The 18,022-nt window shown below is 39.7% G+C and overlaps 1 protein-coding gene across 2 annotated transcripts; it reads right to left on the bottom strand.

Annotated features, from left to right (window-relative positions):
- Positions 1-3,070: 3,070 nt before the first annotated feature.
- LOC139611856 (spindlin-1) lies at positions 3,071-18,022 on the bottom strand. Of its 2 annotated transcripts, XM_071466804.1 has the most exons (9): positions 17,729-18,022; positions 14,688-14,864; positions 11,306-11,400; positions 9,777-9,881; positions 8,984-9,032; positions 8,225-8,360; positions 7,797-7,914; positions 7,432-7,665; positions 3,071-6,650 (listed from the first exon to the last, which is right to left on the bottom strand). In XM_071466804.1, exons 4-9 carry the CDS (start codon positions 9,814-9,816, stop codon positions 6,451-6,453), a joined length of 777 nt encoding a protein of 258 aa, XP_071322905.1. In that variant the 5' UTR covers positions 9,817-9,881; positions 11,306-11,400; positions 14,688-14,864; positions 17,729-18,022; the 3' UTR covers positions 3,071-6,450. The 2 variants fall into 2 exon arrangements, with proteins under 2 accessions (XP_071322905.1, XP_071322904.1); XM_071466803.1 differs by lacking the exon at positions 14,688-14,864.

The following is an 18,022-nucleotide window of genomic DNA, read 5'->3' as shown; positions in this document are numbered from 1 at the left end:
TGGACTCAATGATGAACTGATTATATTTTGGTGGTCAAAGGTCAAGATCACGGTGACTTGACAAAAAAGGTTTTGGCCTTGTGAATGTACTATCTCCATAACAGCCTGAGGAAATTTCTTCAAATTTGGCACAAATGTTCACTTGGACTCAAGAACGAACTGATTACATTTTGGTGGTTAAAGATCAAGATCAGTGTGACCTCACATAACACTTTTTAGACATTACTCAAGACTTCTCACAGCAATTATGAAAAAACTTAACACAAATGGTTAATCAGAGCACACTGGACTCTGATTGGTCAGCTTGCCAGCAACTACCATGGCAACTACACATTCCGTCCATGTGCTGCTATTAACAAATGGTTAGGCAGTCAACACCGCTTCACCGTCCTGCTGGTTTATGATGCTAGTAATCTGAATGAATTATACTTTAGTGCTCATATTAACTTAAAAATGAAGTCAGCTGTTAAATTGTGGATAATTTATCTGAGCTAACGATGTACAGCATTTATATCTTTGCTACGCTGCTTCTAACTAATATGATCAGGTCACCAGTGACCCAGTTAAACATCATGGAGCCACAATAATACTGCAGACTTGCAGGCTGAGATTTTTAACTCAAATTTTGGGATCTGTATTTGGTCTATCAAATTTGAGCAATCTATGATTTTTATTTTTTAAGGATTGAATTTTTCATTCTGAATTTGTGAACATTGAAAAATGTATTCTTGTTGAAGTTGAATTGAGAGTCAAAGAAAAATTCCGATACAAAATTTAAATGAAAAATGAAAAAGAAAAGAAATTAAAAAGAAAGCACTAGAAATTCACAGGCTTTACAATTTCAAAAACCGGTGGGACAGATTTGCTAACATTAGCTTAACTAGCCAGGTTCAACTGATAAAATTTGCCATCAACAGTGGTTTCAGCTCGCAAAGTCTCTGGTCACTGGCTAGAAATGAGAAGCTGTTTTTCCCTAGCTCTGTTTGAAATCAAAATGTGGTAAATCTGTCACCCAGAGCTTGATAGGTGCAACAACAGTAATTTAAGGAGAGGTGAGGCGTAATCGTTGAAATTAAATTGCTGAATACCTAAAGGCCTCAGTATGCTTCAGAGGAAGTAATCTATGTGTGACATTTCAATCCTGACTAAAGGTAAAAATCTTTATTGATGTTCAGAAGAACTGAAGGCAGGGTTAGAAGCTGGCCATCAGAGGGGAGAGACAACAGGTATGATCATATTACATTTCCAGCAGACGAATATTCTCCCCTGTCCAGTCACTTCTGTTGAAGACGCGTTTCACTGCAATCTACAGGAAGTTACAGCAGATCTGCGGGTCACGGTGCAGTCACACTGAAATTCATTACCATGGATGTATTCTATGTTCACTACTCATTCATGCAGATGTGAAACAGAACAATATTCTTGTTTCACATTGGCACAGAAAAACAATGCAAGCAGCAGGGAGGGAAAGATGCCATTGGGCTGGAGTGAGGGCAGGGACAGAGAGAAAATGTTTGCTTAAATTATTCTAGTGTTTCTTCGTTATTTTTAACACATTATTATACAGGTAGACTACAACCTGTGACATTGCTGTCATTCACTGGTCAAAGCTTCTGACTGCTCTGATCAATATTTATACCCCACGTCAGGCATGTCATCAAAAAATGTGTTATTCATTTCAAAAGCCTAAAGTTTAAGTTTTTCCTCAGGTGATCTTAACAAAAAGTGTTATTTACTCACCTCCAGTAATACCAGTATATCCCTGAACTGATAGGGTTTGGTTGAAGTTAAAGGAATGGGGATGTGAATGTCGGGTTCTTCTAATTGAGTAGAGAAATGCTGCAGAAGTGGTCATGCTGACTCCACCTGAGAAAAGGAATGTGTGATGTAATGCAAGAAGAATGACTTGTCTTTCTGAATGTGAGAAGTTCAGTATTCGTCTTGTGTCTGTGTGAAGTATGGTGCTGGAGTCAGGATGTTCCCAAAAAATATTGACCCTTTCTCTGCATCTGTTCTGAACATACCTCCCAATATGAAGTGGGATATACACTTCAGCAGTGGTGGAGTGTACTTTGTTTTAGTGTGCATACTGCTGATTCCTATTTACAACTAATTATTTAATTATTTGGTCGAGTGTCTGTGCACCACCAACACTGTTATAAATTAGGTTGTGCTTAAAGGTGCATCTTAACCTTCATCCCCAAATCTACATGGATGTATGGAATGTTAGCATGATCAATTTGCTGATTATTGCCTTGTTACCTATAGTGCTTATTGTATAATATAGGTTAACATAGACTATAATATTGGCTACAGTTGGCTGTATATAATTAATTAAACAATAGGCTATACCATGAGGAATTCTGGGGTATATGGAACTGAACATCCCGCTCACACTGTGCAGTCTGCTCCTTAGCTGCTATGGTTCAAAGGTGTTACACCTGCAGCTTCTAATTCAGAGCAGACATCTCTCCATGGGCGACTGTCACCAAGGCAGAGGTGAGTCCCTGATACTGTCTCCCATTCAGCCCTCTGTCTCCACAGCCTGTTCCTTTATCCTGACAACCACAGTGAGAGAGGAGGAACTTGACATCACATGATTAACAGCAGCCATTTTTTTTACATAAACAAATTGTTGAAGTGCAAGTTCTGAAACAAAGCTATGTTGTCATGTATCCTTGAGCATTTTTAAGTGGTTATATGTGAATTCTGGAGCTTTCTTATTGGGTATACGGCGTATACCTGTATGTCTTGTAAACTACACCACTGACCTTTGGTGTCTTTGATGTGCATGGCTACTTCACCAGTTTTTAAATTTGGAATTAAAGCCCGACTGATGCCAAATTCTTTAGGCTGATATTCAAAATTTAATATTTATATTTGTTTGTAAAATTCAATAACATATCAGCTGATTTTAAACGCATAAATGTTTTCCCTTAAATGACTTAAATATAGTCATTAAAGAACTATGACCAATCTCTGTACGGGGATATTATATAGCTGAAAAGCTTGATGTCAAATGCCTGAAGGTGAACTATGGTGGGAAAAAAAACAAAGCACACCACACTGATTTTCCATTAACAATAAAAATTATTAACATACATTTTGAAACATACAAAAACAATAACAAGGCAGAAGGATGATAGAAGGCCAATGTCATTCCAACATTAACAACAATAATCTGTTTTCATTATAATAGTGAAATGAGCTGACTGAATTGGACATAACCTTGCTGTGAAACAAGTCTTTGTAACAACACGTTTTCTTGTTCATTAAAATAGTGCCTGCTGAGATGATCACAATCATACTTCTCATTAAAGAAAAACAAACCAGATATACAAGTGAAGACACCTACAGATTTCTTAGAGAGTCCATCTTTTTTTTTTTAAGTGCAGTTATAATAGGAGCTGTAATCTGCCTCGGCAACTAACTACATCACAGGAAGCACACAGACTGAAGGTTTTGCATAAAAACTGTTCAGTGCACCGATTCAGCTGAGCCATCTGATTGGTTAAAGACACCCTCCGAATGCATGGCTCAACAACCTTTACTGTTTTTTATAAGAGGAAATGACAGTAAAGATCAGCCAGCTGCTGTTGCATTTTAAAAGGTCCAACCTCAAAAACCTGAATGACACCAAATGATCCTTTAATGAACCAATAACCTCTGAAACTACCATCATGTTTGATGTTCTTTTACTTTGATAAAGGCTCTTTGAGGATTCTTTTCTCTTCTAAAGATGTAGCTGGCTGACAAAACACTGAAAGTGGCAACTCTATTTGGGATATCAGTCACTGGTCAGTAAAACAATTCTCAAACTACAAGTGCAGATCAGTAAAGAAAGCATGTTTATGAAAAACCTTCAGTCTTGAGTAAATCCAAATAAAATAAAAAAATACATTTGTGAAAAAGGAAATTTAAACCTTCACTGCTTCTTAATCTCTTCATATACTAAACACAACGGACGATGTCCACCTTTACTGCATAAACACTGTGGAGAAGACCAGATCATCTTCATGGGCATCTTGCAGAAACTCGTGTATTCCTCAGAGGGCCAGGAGAATGTGAGATCTACTCCACAAGGAGTCCATAATCTTTTGGTTTGTGTGTAAATACAAACTGGGATACTTCTGTTTCAGTAATAATGTTATCAACTGACACATAGTAGTAAACTGGAATCACAGGCTTCCAATGCTGAACATCTGAACCGTCTCACCGAAGCCTTCCAAACTTGAAAACTTGACTGTATTGCTACAGCAGATTTGTTTTTCTTGTCAGTTCTGATGACATTAAAAGTCAAACACAGTCATAAACTGTGCAGAGAACATTCTTCTCAACTTTTCCTCCGCTCCTTGAATCCTTTGTGTTTTCAGAAACTATAACATTTAGAATACTCGCTGTGTTCAAAGTTCAAATGGAGGAAGAGGAACTGATGAAACTGCAAATCTGGGTGTTTGTTGATCTCTAACAAACAATTTAACATTAAAATAAATTGCCAAGGGCAGAAAGGGCTTTGGCCAAGTTTCAGTTTTGTTTCTCCATCCTTCATTTACTGACAGTTAAGAAAAGACAACACATGAGCAATTCCAAAGGCTTTAGTGAAATCACTAGAAAGCTGTCCGATTGTCTCAAACATCAATCAACTTCACAACAGAAAGGAGTTTTGGCAATAATAAAAGCAAAAAGAAAAAAAATCTGTTTCACGTGCAGATGCCTTTAGATGAGGAGCTTCTTCATCAATGTTCGGTTGAAGTTGGTGAAATGGAACCTGTATAAGTAGCACACTATGTGATGAAGCAATCTGTCTTGTTTTGCTCTGTACAACAAGTGGAACGAAATCCCGTCTCAGGCAACCTCCAACTGAACTGAATGCGGGGAAATAAGGTTTTGAGATATTTCCAGATACATTTTGATTATTTTGATAGCTCCAGAGATTAACCTTTGTGTATGACCAAACCATCCAGCTCGGCTAATGGTGGTTCATTATTATTCTTCAACGCGCAGATGTCTCCAGCTTTGGAGTTGCTGAGACTGGGTCCTTTTGCTTCCTGTCTTATGGATCTCAGTTGTATGGAAGCCCATTTCCATCAGGGGAAAAAAAAAGACTCTTGGCAAGTCAGCTTTAAGAGATTATAGGTCAAAGGACTTTTAAGGTTATGATTTAAGTACAGATTTTGACTTACTAAGCCAAAAGAGTAAGATTTAGTCAAAATTATGTAAATAAAAAGTTTGACCAACTGTGCAAATCAGATTATTAACTTACTTTGTCACAATTGTTAAATATTAAGTCAAAATTATGTTATTCACAATGTCGGAATTCTTAAGAATTAACTGAAAAATTAGACATAGGTAAAAACTGCAATAGAATTCTTTGTACTTGACATATTATAATTTTGACTTCTTTGATTGTTTAACTTGTCTTATCATTTTCAAGTTGTGATTTTGACTTTGAACCTCATTATTTAGACTTACCATGAGTATTTTTGCTCCAACTCTAACTTTTTCCTGGCAAAAACGCCGTGGTGATGCCAATCCTTACTGGATGTGACAGACGAGAGGGGTTACAGAAGCCATTCATGTCACTGCACTGCATTGTTTGTTCCTGTCTTAAAGTGTCCCAAAAACAAACACTCGCTCATTTTCCATCAGCATAGCAACTGTTTGTTCTTCTGATCCCAGAATTCAACATCTTCTAGTCTTTCAATTTGGAGCCTCTTCCACCAACCAGCTCCAGACTTCACTTCTTCACTGGGAGTCTGCTCATTCTTCTGTGGCCAGATATGTTAGCTCATGTAGGAAACACTGCAAGAAATCTTCAAAGGCCTTCAGTTTGGCATTTCCATGCTGCCAACAGCTCCTGCATTTTATAGGACCCCAGACATTATCCTCATCTTGTTTTGTAGCACAGAAAGATGGCTGCTATCACGCTTTTCAGTGACATGTTCATTAGTTGAGACACGTGGTACCAAACCAAAATTATCCTCTGCAGCCAGCACACTGGATAAAATCCGACACTAACAATGGATTAGGTTTAGTTTCTTTTGGTGTCAGGAGGCCTTGAGAAATCATGAAAGGATTTTAAGAACTAAAAAATTCTAAAAAGCCTTCATCTCGCTTCAACTTTCACAATATTTTTCGGGAGTGAAACTGAATTTTTAGACCGCCTTCCATTTTTCACTAAACTATTAAGGGGCTTCAAAAAGTTTAGGACCTTGTAAGGGTAACGCATCTAATTTATGTTTTCTGTTTTAAGAATGAAGGTCATAGATGTAAGGCTTCAACTTAACCAAGCCCATTCTCAAAAAGGATCGTATCCTCTTCCGCAGAAGCAAATCTTTTTTTCCAAGTTCATTTTTGTGTTTGATGGTCTGAGAGACAAGCGCTGGATCAAATGCTGAATGTTGAATTTTGTTTCCGTCATGGGGGAGTGGCTCTGGACATCCACTAAGCTTAGGAAGTTTTGACTAGGTCGTAGACATAAATGAGGAAGTCGTCGTCGAACTTGATGAAGTAGACAGAGGGTTTTGCCTCCACCTGGTGGATGACCATGCCCGTTCGTTTGCCGCCATCCTCCTTGGCGTACTCGACCTGTTTACCCACCAGGCTGTCCACCACCTCACCGGGTTCCCTCTCTGTCGGGACACTGTCGTCTACAGAGAGACAGAAAGAGAGATGTTACCTCTGATCTTGATAATGCTGCTTTTTTATGCTACTACTAAAACAGAGAAAAACAGAGACGGATAACCGACAGATTTAAAGGAACAATATTGCAAAATGAGTGTTTGCCATCTTACACAGAGATTAATCAACTAAACAGTAAAGTAAAACTGAAAAAAACTCATAAATTAAGATAACAATACATTTAAATTTAAATAATTATCAATATAAAATCAATTCATGTAAAGTGTATAAACAATGTGCTGTTAGAATATAACGGCCAACCTTAACTGTAGTATCTTGCCATCACAGCTGCTTTCTGATTGCACATCTGGGTGATATGTGAGCCTTTGTTCAGCATAACATCAGAATTCAACTTTGATCTGTTCATTCTGTTAGTTTTTAATTACAATTAGCTGAGAATAATTCATTTAAATATCAGAACTTTCCATAAAACAAAATATCACTGCAATACCATTCCAGTGATATTGGATAATCACATAGTCCTAACTGGTTGCCTTTACACCTGCCTTTTAACATGGATAAACTAACTACCCAGATATAGTAAACCGTCTCAGACACAACTGAGCAGGTGTGCTCAGACAGGCTTTGAAGATTCTCAGTCATCCAGGTCATGGTATCTCAATGACACCCCTCAGTAGTGTTAAAGACCCTACAAGAAGTTAAATGCCTGGAATTCCCCACTGGTAAGTATAGTAGTAGTATAATCCCCACCTGTTTAAAAAAAGGTTTAATGAAAATAACTTTACTCACTGGAGTCAGGCATGATGCGGAGGTCTCCTTCTTTGTAGTCATCCAGCAGCTGGTACATATAGAGGACAGGGTCTTTCTCATAGGTAATGTAGAACCAGGTGGTCATGATGGGAGCTCGGGCCAACACCATCCCCCTCCACTCCTCCTTTGGACCCTCCTCTGTCTCAAACATGTGCTCCACTGCTTTGCCTATCATGGCATCTGCCAGGCTGACATCTGTCAGACGGGATTTAGCTGCAAGGATGAAAATAAATATTAATGCACATTAATGAAAGTATGTATACCACGTTAGCATTACATTTTGCGAGTTTGAGTTTGATGTTTTGTGGTCAGTCAGTGTGACTCTACTTGTAGTTCAGTCTTACCCAGTCTGTCAGGGAGCACCTCCAGGCCCTGCACCCTCTCGTCTTTGTGAAGCTCCAGACCATAAACACAGTCGAATCCATCATACTTAATCAGATAGAGAGCTGGGTTTACTGGCACCTGGATGAAATACATACAGCTGAAAACACTTGTTTTGCTTGCACCTCTCTCCACAAATCTTTCCCTCCTTTAACTAAGTACTGCAAAAACAACATACATTTAAGTTTGTTGAAAGCAGGCACCAGTGCAGCAGTGAAGATCCAGAGCACAGCATAGGTGCACGCAGATAGAATGAGCACCACATGCTTAATATGGACAGCCTGTGTTGTTAGAGAAGGACTGTATATAACATGACTTTATAACAACTTCTGTGCTTCTGTGGACTAGTGCAAGGCTCCATTAATCAGTTATTACTACACTCTTCGATTACCTGGTCCAGCACTGTTCCTTTCCAGATCACATGGCCCCCTCCTTCCTTCCACACGTGCTGGATCCTGCAGCCAACGATGTTGCGTCGAGGCTGCGACAGAACTTTGGTGGTCGGGCCCAGACTGCTCTTATGTTTCCTTCACGGTGACATGAAACAACAGTCAACATTATCTGCTTTGAGACTATGTTTGGTGCTTTGAGCGGCATCTGTTTGTCTTCCTAGGGATGGCTATCGATAAGATACTTTTACCGATACTGCTTATCAATCCGGTACTTTAACATTAACCCCACCAGTAGTTTTTGTTAATTTGTAAGAGATAAAACAAAAACAAATTAAGAACAGAATTTAAATTGCTTTATTTTCTCACATGTTCTCAATTAACATTCTTGAGTAATAAACTTCAACAGCCTTGTTTTGAACAAATCACTATTATAGACTGATTTTGTAATGATGGAAATGTAAAACAAATGTAATGCACAACAAGTTTTTGTTTGACAGTATTTTTACTGTGCAGTAGTTCAACAGCCACATCACTTCATCTAAAACGGGGTTGGAGAGATAATAAGATCCTTTTTATGGCAATAATAAATAGGAAATCAATTTGTTTAATTTCTCCAGTACTCCAGAGAGCAGAACCAATAACATCAAAACTTATTGATACTATGGTCTTAAAAAAAGTCTCCTGGACCATGTCAGTATCCATCCCTGATTCTGGTCATAACAAAAGCACTGTAAATGATGCTAAACATCTGAACTCACTTATGGGGATTCTTTTTCTTCATCATATTTGCAGAAACACCTGCATGCCCTGAGGAGAGAAACAAATCACAGCACATTCATCAAACACTATACAAATTACAGCTCTGCTTTCTGTTTACTGCAGATCCTGGATACTTTATATCACTGCTGAATATTTTTAGAAGCATTTTAATAAAAGCGAAAAACTGCACACTGTCTCACATAGTACCGCTGTATGAATAATTATTACTTCCACAAGTTATATATTTATGTACAGTATATTGATAAAGAAATGCTAAATATGGCCATGGCCAATTACAAAGAACATTGCTATTTTTACTCTTGCTTTTGACCATGTGATTTTTTTATAGATGTTATAGATGTTTGTTACCCCACCAACACTGGCTGTATAGTTCAGCCAATATCCTCAGCAGTGTCACAGCTTGTGGTGCTATAGGTGATTAAAAAGGCTAAGGAAATCTGTCTGTCCGAAACAGCATCTGTCAGACAACCACGCAAGTTACTGCTATTCCACCTGTAGTGTGTCTGCAGAGACAATACTGTCAACTCCTAGAGATTTAAACTTGCTGTTGAGAGATAATCCATCACATGTAAATTTAAGTCAACTTTAGTTTTTTGTCAACACTGTTGTGCAGTAAAACATTTGTGAGCAGAATTTGAAACTCTCCTTAGGCATGTGTTCATGGACATATAAATGAATTGAAACCAAAGGAAATCAACCAGAAAAACAAATACTACCACCATGGCTGCGAGTTAAATGCTGCGTGTCCTGACAGTGAGGGTGACCTCTGACCTGTATCAGCTGTGTCTCTGTGTCCCGGTGTGTTCTTCATTCATCTGGAGGCAGGGAGGCAGCCAGGCTGCCAGCCACACAGCTACAACACAAACCTGTCCAGGGCTGAAACAACAGATGGAGAAAAACAGAGAGTGGGATATCTACTGTGAGAAATAATACAACTGTCATCACAACAAAACATTATCTATTTACATTTAATAATCAGAGCATTAATAATAATTACTCAATCTCTATTCTTTACTTATCACATCCTCATTTTGCCTGAAATAGGCCTGAAATAGTTTAATAATAAAATTTTATCGTATCAAAATTCATCTATGACTGAATGTTAGACAGCTTTTAACATTTGTAAACTAGCATGCTAGCACGCTACCGTTATCAAGCTAACATCCCTACAGTGAGCATGTTAACATACATGTAAAATACTTCTGAATGTTACCATGCTGACTTTTGTTGAAACATTTGACATGTTAGTATACAAATGTCCCAACCACTACCATGTTACACTAACATGTGCAACACGCTAATAGTTATTGCAATAACATGCTATCATATCCTGCCTATATTAACATGTCAAAGTGCTAAACGTTAGCATGTACACAAATGTGTTACATGTTAGCGTATCATCCTTTTTGGCATGCTGGTGTACCAATGTAGGTAGGATAGGTTCACAGTTTTCTGTGTGTTAAAACAACAGTCAGGTGCCTTGGAACACTGGAACATTGCGTGGTACAATCATTGTTCCTGTTCATAGTGACCATTAACATTACATCATTGGTTATCCAGGGTCATCCATTATCTATACCACTTATCCATACAGGGTTGCAGAGGAGGTGGAGGTTGGGCGACGAAAGGGTACACCCTGGACAGGTCGCCAGTCTATCACAGGGCTGACATATAGAGACAAACAGTCATTCACACTCACATTCACACCCATGGGCAATTTAGACTCCAATTTTTGGACGGTAGGAGGAAGCAGGAGGGAACCCACAATGACACAGGGAGAAAATCCAAACTCTACACAGACCTGGGGTTCGAACCCAGAACATTCTTGCTAACCACTGCACAACTGTGCCGCCATATCCAGAGTCATATAAAATATTAACCATTTGTGTGAAATTTTGTCGTAATTGCTGTGTGACGTCTTCAGTAATGGCTAAAAAGTGTTTTGTGAGGTCACACTGACCTTGACCTTTGACCACCAAAACCTAATCAGTTTGTCAATGAGTCCAAGTGAACATTTGTACCGAATTTCCTTCAAGGCATTACTGAGATATCGCGTTCCCAAGGCCAAAACTGTGTTTTGTGAAGTCACCATGGCCTTGACCTTTGACCACATATGAAACAACAAGCCTCCGTGCAGAGGCATAAAAATGTGAACCCATCCTTTAAAGTTTAGCATGTTATTCTATTTTGCAAACATTAAGATGATGAAAAAGAACTTTTTAAACCACAGGAACTCATGAAGTGATGTTGTTGGCAGTTATTTTCCACTGGTGGTAAACATTAAAGCATGTTACACTTACAGGTTTTACCAAGTCTCAAGTGTTCAGGAGTGGTGATGAGATGTTTAGCACTTTTCTTGGTACTTCACGTCTTCAGGGCAAAACCAGGATCAAACCTGTGACAATAAAACACAATTCAACAAAACTGTGAGGTGACTGATCTGAAAACAAATTCAGCACAATATGTGAGTATATATGAGTCACAATATGTTTTATTTCACTGTGACTTTCAATGGCTGATAGTAAAATACGTGAAAGTTTTTATATTTGTAGTTATATTAATGATATACGTGATATCGCCTGTCAGTGTACTTTTGCATTTTAGTCACGTGACGACAACTGAGCCACTGTGATACTAAGAGAGCAAACAGACACTGTGAGGCGCAGCTGAAAGCTCTGGAAACGCTCGCATTTAGGCCCTGGGTCATGATGAAACATGAATCTCTTCAGTGAAAGCATTTAGTTTATGTTTCTGGATGTGAGCAGCAGGGGGCGACATGTCAACTGTCTCACAGTGTCTGCTACAGACAGCCAGGTGTCTGATGAAATTTGACTCTGCAGCCTCTGTTTGACAGAGTAGGCTCCATTATTCATGAGCAGGAAGGAAGCATCACACCCTCCATGCCACAGCTTTATGACAGACTTTATGAATAGGCCACAAACAACCCAGACATTAAACAAATGTGCTTATGCACATGTGCTGTACATGTACATCTACAGTTGGCACCAAGGCCTTGCCCAGAATTTGCCAGACATATTCTTATTCATATTTTTTCTTTTACTGGAGATAAAATGCAACCAGCAAGTGACTGTGAACTGTACCTTACATATCATGGTGAAAAATGAAAAACAAAATATGGATTGGTGTAAGAGAGCAACATCAGACTTCAATTACCTGCAGTGCATCATTTATCTGTAGGCAGGGTGTTATGTAACACATCTGACCCCTCTAACTGCTCTCTGTCCCCTTCAACCATAAAAATCATCCAACCACAGTTACTGATGTAAATGCAAACTGAGAAAATTACAAATAAAATGTCGTCAACAGTTGGTTACAGCTATTTTCTAGTTCATATGGGACGCTCCCCGCGTGTACCCACATCTGTAACACTGACCTAATTGAACCTGAGTCTTATGCTGCTATATCTGAAACCCAAATCCGACTTGTGACAGAAAGTTATATCTTTTCTTTAAATCATCACTGACCAACAAATTGGCTAGCAACGCAACTGACACAACTGGCACAGTCAGAGACTAACTATTATTTATAATATTATATATATTTATATTATTTATACTATAATACTAGATTATTCATAAATGATTTAACACCAAAAAAAGAAAAACAGATTAGAAAAACAATAGTGAATAATACAGTCTGAATGTATATGCCCATAGACACAGGATGAAATGGGAGGAAAATGATATACAATCCAGAATATGCAGAGGGATGCAGATCACTTTGCTGTATTAGTATAGCCACGGCAGGGCTCTACCTTCCAATAAATAGATCTTTCTGGAGTCCCAAGAAGTATTTCTTCCATCTGGTAAATTTCCCATAGCTTCTCAGGCCAAATATTGTGTAGGCGAGTCAGGTTTTATACATTTAATTGCTGCTGTTATCAATATTTGTAAGGTAATTTTTTGGCTCTTCCATCAGTGCCTTCAGGTATCAGGGCCCATTGTGCCACCTTTAGACCCATGACCAGAATATGTGGGTGTGGTTGCCAATTTGCATGCCATAGTTTCTCCAACATCTATTTGAGCATATTGGGCCCATTTTAGGCAATATTTCGGGTATCTGAAAAAATCTCATAATTACTTTCCATTTGAATTCCCTCCATGTATTTGAGTTGGTTACTAGATTTGCTTCAGAGCATATTTCATCCTAAATAACCTGTGGTATGTTCAGCAATGTTTTTTTTTATAATAATGTATTCTTTAAGACATTTTTTAGCAAAATGCCAAAACTTCACTGGTTCTGTGTTCTCCACCGATGCTTCTTGTCTTTAATCATTGTTTACAGAACACAATTGGATTTTAGAGTGTTGGTTGGTATGATAACACATCTGAGGACATCAGCTTGAGTTTTAGGAAAATGGGGCTTTTTCCACTCCATTTTTACATGTTATAGACAAAACAATTAATCAAGTGGCAAGAGAAGAGAATCTGAACAAGGTGAATATGTCAAGGAATCAAAAGGGGAGACGTTAAATAGATAAACATATTCTGGAAAAGACAAAATGAAACTGATGAAGGATCATTTGTGGTGGAAGAGTAAAATGGAAGTGGGAACTCCTCTACACTGTAGAAGATTAATGTGAGACCATTCTGCATCAAAGTTCCATAAGCGCCACTTTTTTAATTTCATTTTTTGGTTATTTCTATTGCTTACTACTTGGACTATAAGGCGCACTTAAAAGCCTTTAATTTTCTCAAAAAACGACAGTGCGCCTTATAATCCGGAGCGCCTTATATATGGATTAATTCTGGTTGTGCTTACTGACCTCGAAGCGATTTTGTGTGGTACACAGCTCTCACGGCACTCTGTCAAAATGTAATACATGCTGTGCTTCACCATAATATTACAGTGTGTGTGTATAAGGACCTATAAGGAGTTATTGTGAATACGCTAACGTTTGACTTAGCGGTATCAGACTGTGTTTTTTTTACGTGTTACAACTGAACAAGGTTGGGAGTTATTGTGAATACGCTCATTAACGTTTGAACAATGTTGAGAGTTATTGTGAACGCGTTTAATAAAGTTTGACTGACTTATCTGACTGTTTTGTTTCGCTTAACGCGCCTTATAGTCCGGTGCGCTTTATATATGAAAAAAGTTCGAAAATAGACCATTCATTGACAGTGCGCCTTATAATCCAGTGCACCCTATAGTGCGGAAAATATGGTATTTGTGTTTTCTGCACCATGTCTTGTGGTGGTGCTTGTGCCTGTGACCATGAAGTGATGTGGATGTTTCTCTGGTGAGATGCACCAGTCCTTTCCTTGAAAAATCTGAATCAGAGAAAATTCATATTAATACCTGGACAGAAATTGCTCTGTTACAACTGCACAACACACCGTTAGGAAAAACGAAGTAAATCAGTAAACATGCAATACTTCTATAAAAGAGTATATAAATAAATCTTATAAATATATGATATAAATGTCTCCTCCGGTAGTGCAGTCCACAAACTGAGTGAAAGTGGGAGGAGCCTTGTCCGGCTGAGGTCCCCACAGAGCTAAAGGAAAGCACTGGGGTGCAGAGTCCTGCAGTAATGGAGTGGATGATGTCACACACAGTTGCTGGGTTAGCAGAGGGGAGTTTAAACAACAACCTGGATGGTGTGTGAGAACTCCCTGGTGATGTAGTACGGACGTAGCCCCATGGCTAACAACTCACTGTCTGAGCTGAGGAAATGTTCCTTTATGGCAGCGTGACCTGGGAGGCACCATCTGTTGTTAATAAAAGCTGCAAGCCCACCACGTCTTCTCTCAGATTTATTCCTGTCTGTCCAAAGAGTCTGAAAGCCGTCGATAGTAGCGATGGGATCTGGAGCACCTTCCTGTAGCCACGTCTCTGTGGAACACATAACGCTAAACTTACAGAAGTCCAAATTCCTCACTAAGGCAAACCAACTCATCCATCTTATTGTCAAGTGATCTCCCGTTGCCCGTGATGGAAGAAAGGAGATCCGCTCTTCTCCATCCATCTCCACTGTCTGGACCGTTCTCTTCACTCATCACCTCATTCCTCCTGCATCCGGCATGTGTCTCCCTGATGATTCCTGCGGGGATGTCAGCTGGTCCCCGGTGTAAACAATGACACTGTGGAGTTGCTGCGCAAATGGTAGCGTAGCTGAGTAACGGCATTCAAAAAGGTAGCTCAATGAAAGACGTAACTTCACAGTAAAAAACACAGACCAGAATTCTCTCTACTAGCATGTTCAGAGAGGGCTCAGCTGGGAAGTTACGAGTAAATATTTAATGACAGAAGAAGAAAGCTGCAAAGTTGGGAAAAACGCACAGTCAGAATATGCAATTAAAAACAATGTAATGTATTAAAAGATACTGACAAGAATTGTTATTTACAGCAACTGTGTCAGTATATATTAATTTAAATAAAAAATGAACTGTCAAGCCCTAATTTCAGGTGGTGCAATAAATGCTTGGTGCAGGGTTTGCACAGGTTGTGACTCAGACACACTCCTGTTCACTGATGGTTACCTGCAGAGGAAACTAACCTATTCGAAGCACAAGAGACATTTTGCAGCATTGGGCTGCAGCTGGTGGTGATTTTCCTCATGTTGCTCCGAGCAACACGGTTAGTCATCATATTGTCATGAGGGACCCAGCAGTGCTGGACAGGAATGACCAAACGTCATTTCTGTCCAGTGTGTAACTTCATCATACTGGAAACAGAGACGTGGAGTCTAGTACCTAACTGAGTGCAAACGTAGATCGTTCTTTACACACACACACACTGTACTGGTACTGTAAGGAAATGCAGAGTGAAATGTTTCACTCCGTCTCCCCCAAACCATCTGGATCACATCAAGTCCCTGCATTGCCCAAACTGTAAAGACTAGTCAGACCTCAGCTTTATGGACCAGCAAGTACAATAAAGCTAAAATGTGTTTTGTGCTTTAACAGTGACTCTGCCAATTCTTTTCAATGGGTTTCTGTATATAGAAAGTGTTTACACCACAATCTGCTGTCTCTGGGTTAAAGTGATAGTTGAGGTTATTTGATGTGGGGTTGTGTGAGGTGGTCATGGATAGTCAGTGTGTTACCTGCAATATATTCAGATCAGCGCGCTGCCAGTTTAGAGATGCAGCAGGGAACACTACTTACTTTAGTAGTTTGGTACTACATTTTTCTCAACCGCTAAACTACTGTATTCCTACACCGCAGGTCAGCTGAGTGAATCAGAAAGAGCTAAACTTCCCTTTGTTTTGAAGGGAAGATAAAGCATTGAAAATGAAGCCTACATTTAAATGGATATTGGATTGTTTTGGTGGCGTCTTTTAAAAACATCTAAAACACATTTTTTCTGCTGACCCCGCACACAGCAGCACAACGTTCAGCTTCTGTGCCGGTGCTCCTGCTGCTTCTCTCAACTGGCAACAAGCTGATCCAAATCAACTCCAGGTAACACACTGACTATGCATGACCACCTCACCCAACCCCATGTCAAATAACCCAAACATTCACTCGGGGGTCAGGTGGAAACTTTTGTTGTTTACAACATCAAGAAAAGTCACTTCTCAGTCTAAAAAATCCCCTAAAATATCACTTCAGTTTTAATTCAGCCTGCTGTAAATCATTTTGCAGAATGATTGGTTCACTGTATGTGCACACCACAGATATTAGTAATAATTTGAAATAAAATTTCAAGCAAACCCAAGTTAGCACGATAAAACGATCAAATGTAATAAAAAATCAACAGAAAGCTTTTAATTTTCAAACCCGTTTCTGTAGTCATTTAGTAGGGCCTGACAAACAAATCGGATTCCTTTAGTCGCCCTCCATCTGTCATGTGACCCTCAACTTGCACCACAGGGCTCCCTGACAGATCCCACCCAGAGGAGGGGACAGGCAACACCTGTGCTAACGTCACCGAGAGAGGGGGAGTTTAGGTCAGCATGTCTGTGGAAGAGTTCCCAGCAGGATCAGACTCCTGTTGACCTTTGCTTTGATTTGGTTACAAGTTGCAAAAGGGGGCGTTGCTACCAGAAGACTGGAGCATTAAAATAAGCTTTCAATAACTTCTCCAAAAAAATCTCATAGTTTTACTTACTTAGTTACTTTATTGGTGGAGTTGGAATGAATAAAATGCAGCGTATGTAAAAGGCTCTGTCAAACCAGAGTCTGCGTGAAAAATAAAGGTTTTCACTGCCTCAGTCTACACTTTGACAGCTGTTTTAGCCCCCGTTCTTTTGGTTATTTCCCTTTTTTTCCTGCCTGCCTTTGTCTGTCAATAAACAAGGTGCTAGTTTGACCACCATCTAGCTAACTGGCTGGGGGTAGGGGGGGTGGGGGGTGGGGGGTGGGGGGGGGGGGGGTAATAAATATAATGTCATCATCTGCACTGTTAAACGACCGAGCAGGTTCTGCAGGGCCAGCGTCAGCCATGTTGTTCGCTTTTTAAACTCACTATTACATACAGCTTCAGATCAGGTGAAAAGGGGGCGGATGGGGGCCTCTGACAACCGGACAACAGGGGGACTGTCCAACAGCATTTCTGCGGAAAAGGCAGAAATATCCCAGACAGAAAGACAGCAGCAGACTGGGTTATATCTTCCCCCGCCCCTCCCCCGCTACACCAACCGTCGGCGGGAGAACGCAACTGACAAAACGAGCGCTCAGTGTGTCGTTTTTGGCAGTTTACCTGTGGGGCGACTCGCTAGCTAACAGACAGGTGCATGTTTGTTTCTGTCTTACCGTTATTGTTTTTTAAAAATGGAGGTCGAAGGGGACAGCGGCGGGTTTTCTCGCCTCCTGCTGTCTGTCCACAGAGCCCGTTTCGACTTCACAGGAACCAGCAGAGACTCCTCAGCCATCTCACCATGGAAAGTTAAGGTAGACACGAAGAAACGTGAAACGTCCGGTCAAGCCTTTCACAATAAAAGAGCGCGTGCTCGAGATTCGGCTCAGGAGATGAGAAAACTTTTCCCAAATTATATAACACAAGAAAGGGTGGTTGATGTCGTGTGTTCGCTGATTTACACATCTTTA

The sequence above is a fragment of the Trachinotus anak genome, unplaced genomic scaffold (genome assembly GCF_046630095.1).
Source record: "Trachinotus anak isolate AG129_WGS33_773 ecotype Australia unplaced genomic scaffold, CSIRO_AGI_Tana_v1 ptg000028l, whole genome shotgun sequence".
NCBI classification, from domain to species: domain Eukaryota; kingdom Metazoa; phylum Chordata; class Actinopteri; order Carangiformes; family Carangidae; genus Trachinotus; species Trachinotus anak.
This window is presented reverse-complemented; position numbering and strand designations above follow the sequence as displayed.

What these genes read in the sequence shown, in the direction of transcription:
- LOC139611856 (XM_071466804.1), bottom strand. Translation starts at nt 9,816, where the DNA reads ATGAAGAACACACCGGGACACAGAGACACAGCTGATACAG. An exon ending in CAGAGACACAGCTGATACAG is followed by an intron (nt 9,033 to 9,776) that starts GTCAGAGGTCAC and finishes TTCTCTCCTCAG; the next exon opens with GGCATGCAGGTGTTTCTGCA. An exon ending in AAGAAAAAGAATCCCCATAA is followed by an intron (nt 8,361 to 8,983) that starts GTGAGTTCAGAT and finishes GTCACCGTGAAG; the next exon opens with GAAACATAAGAGCAGTCTGG.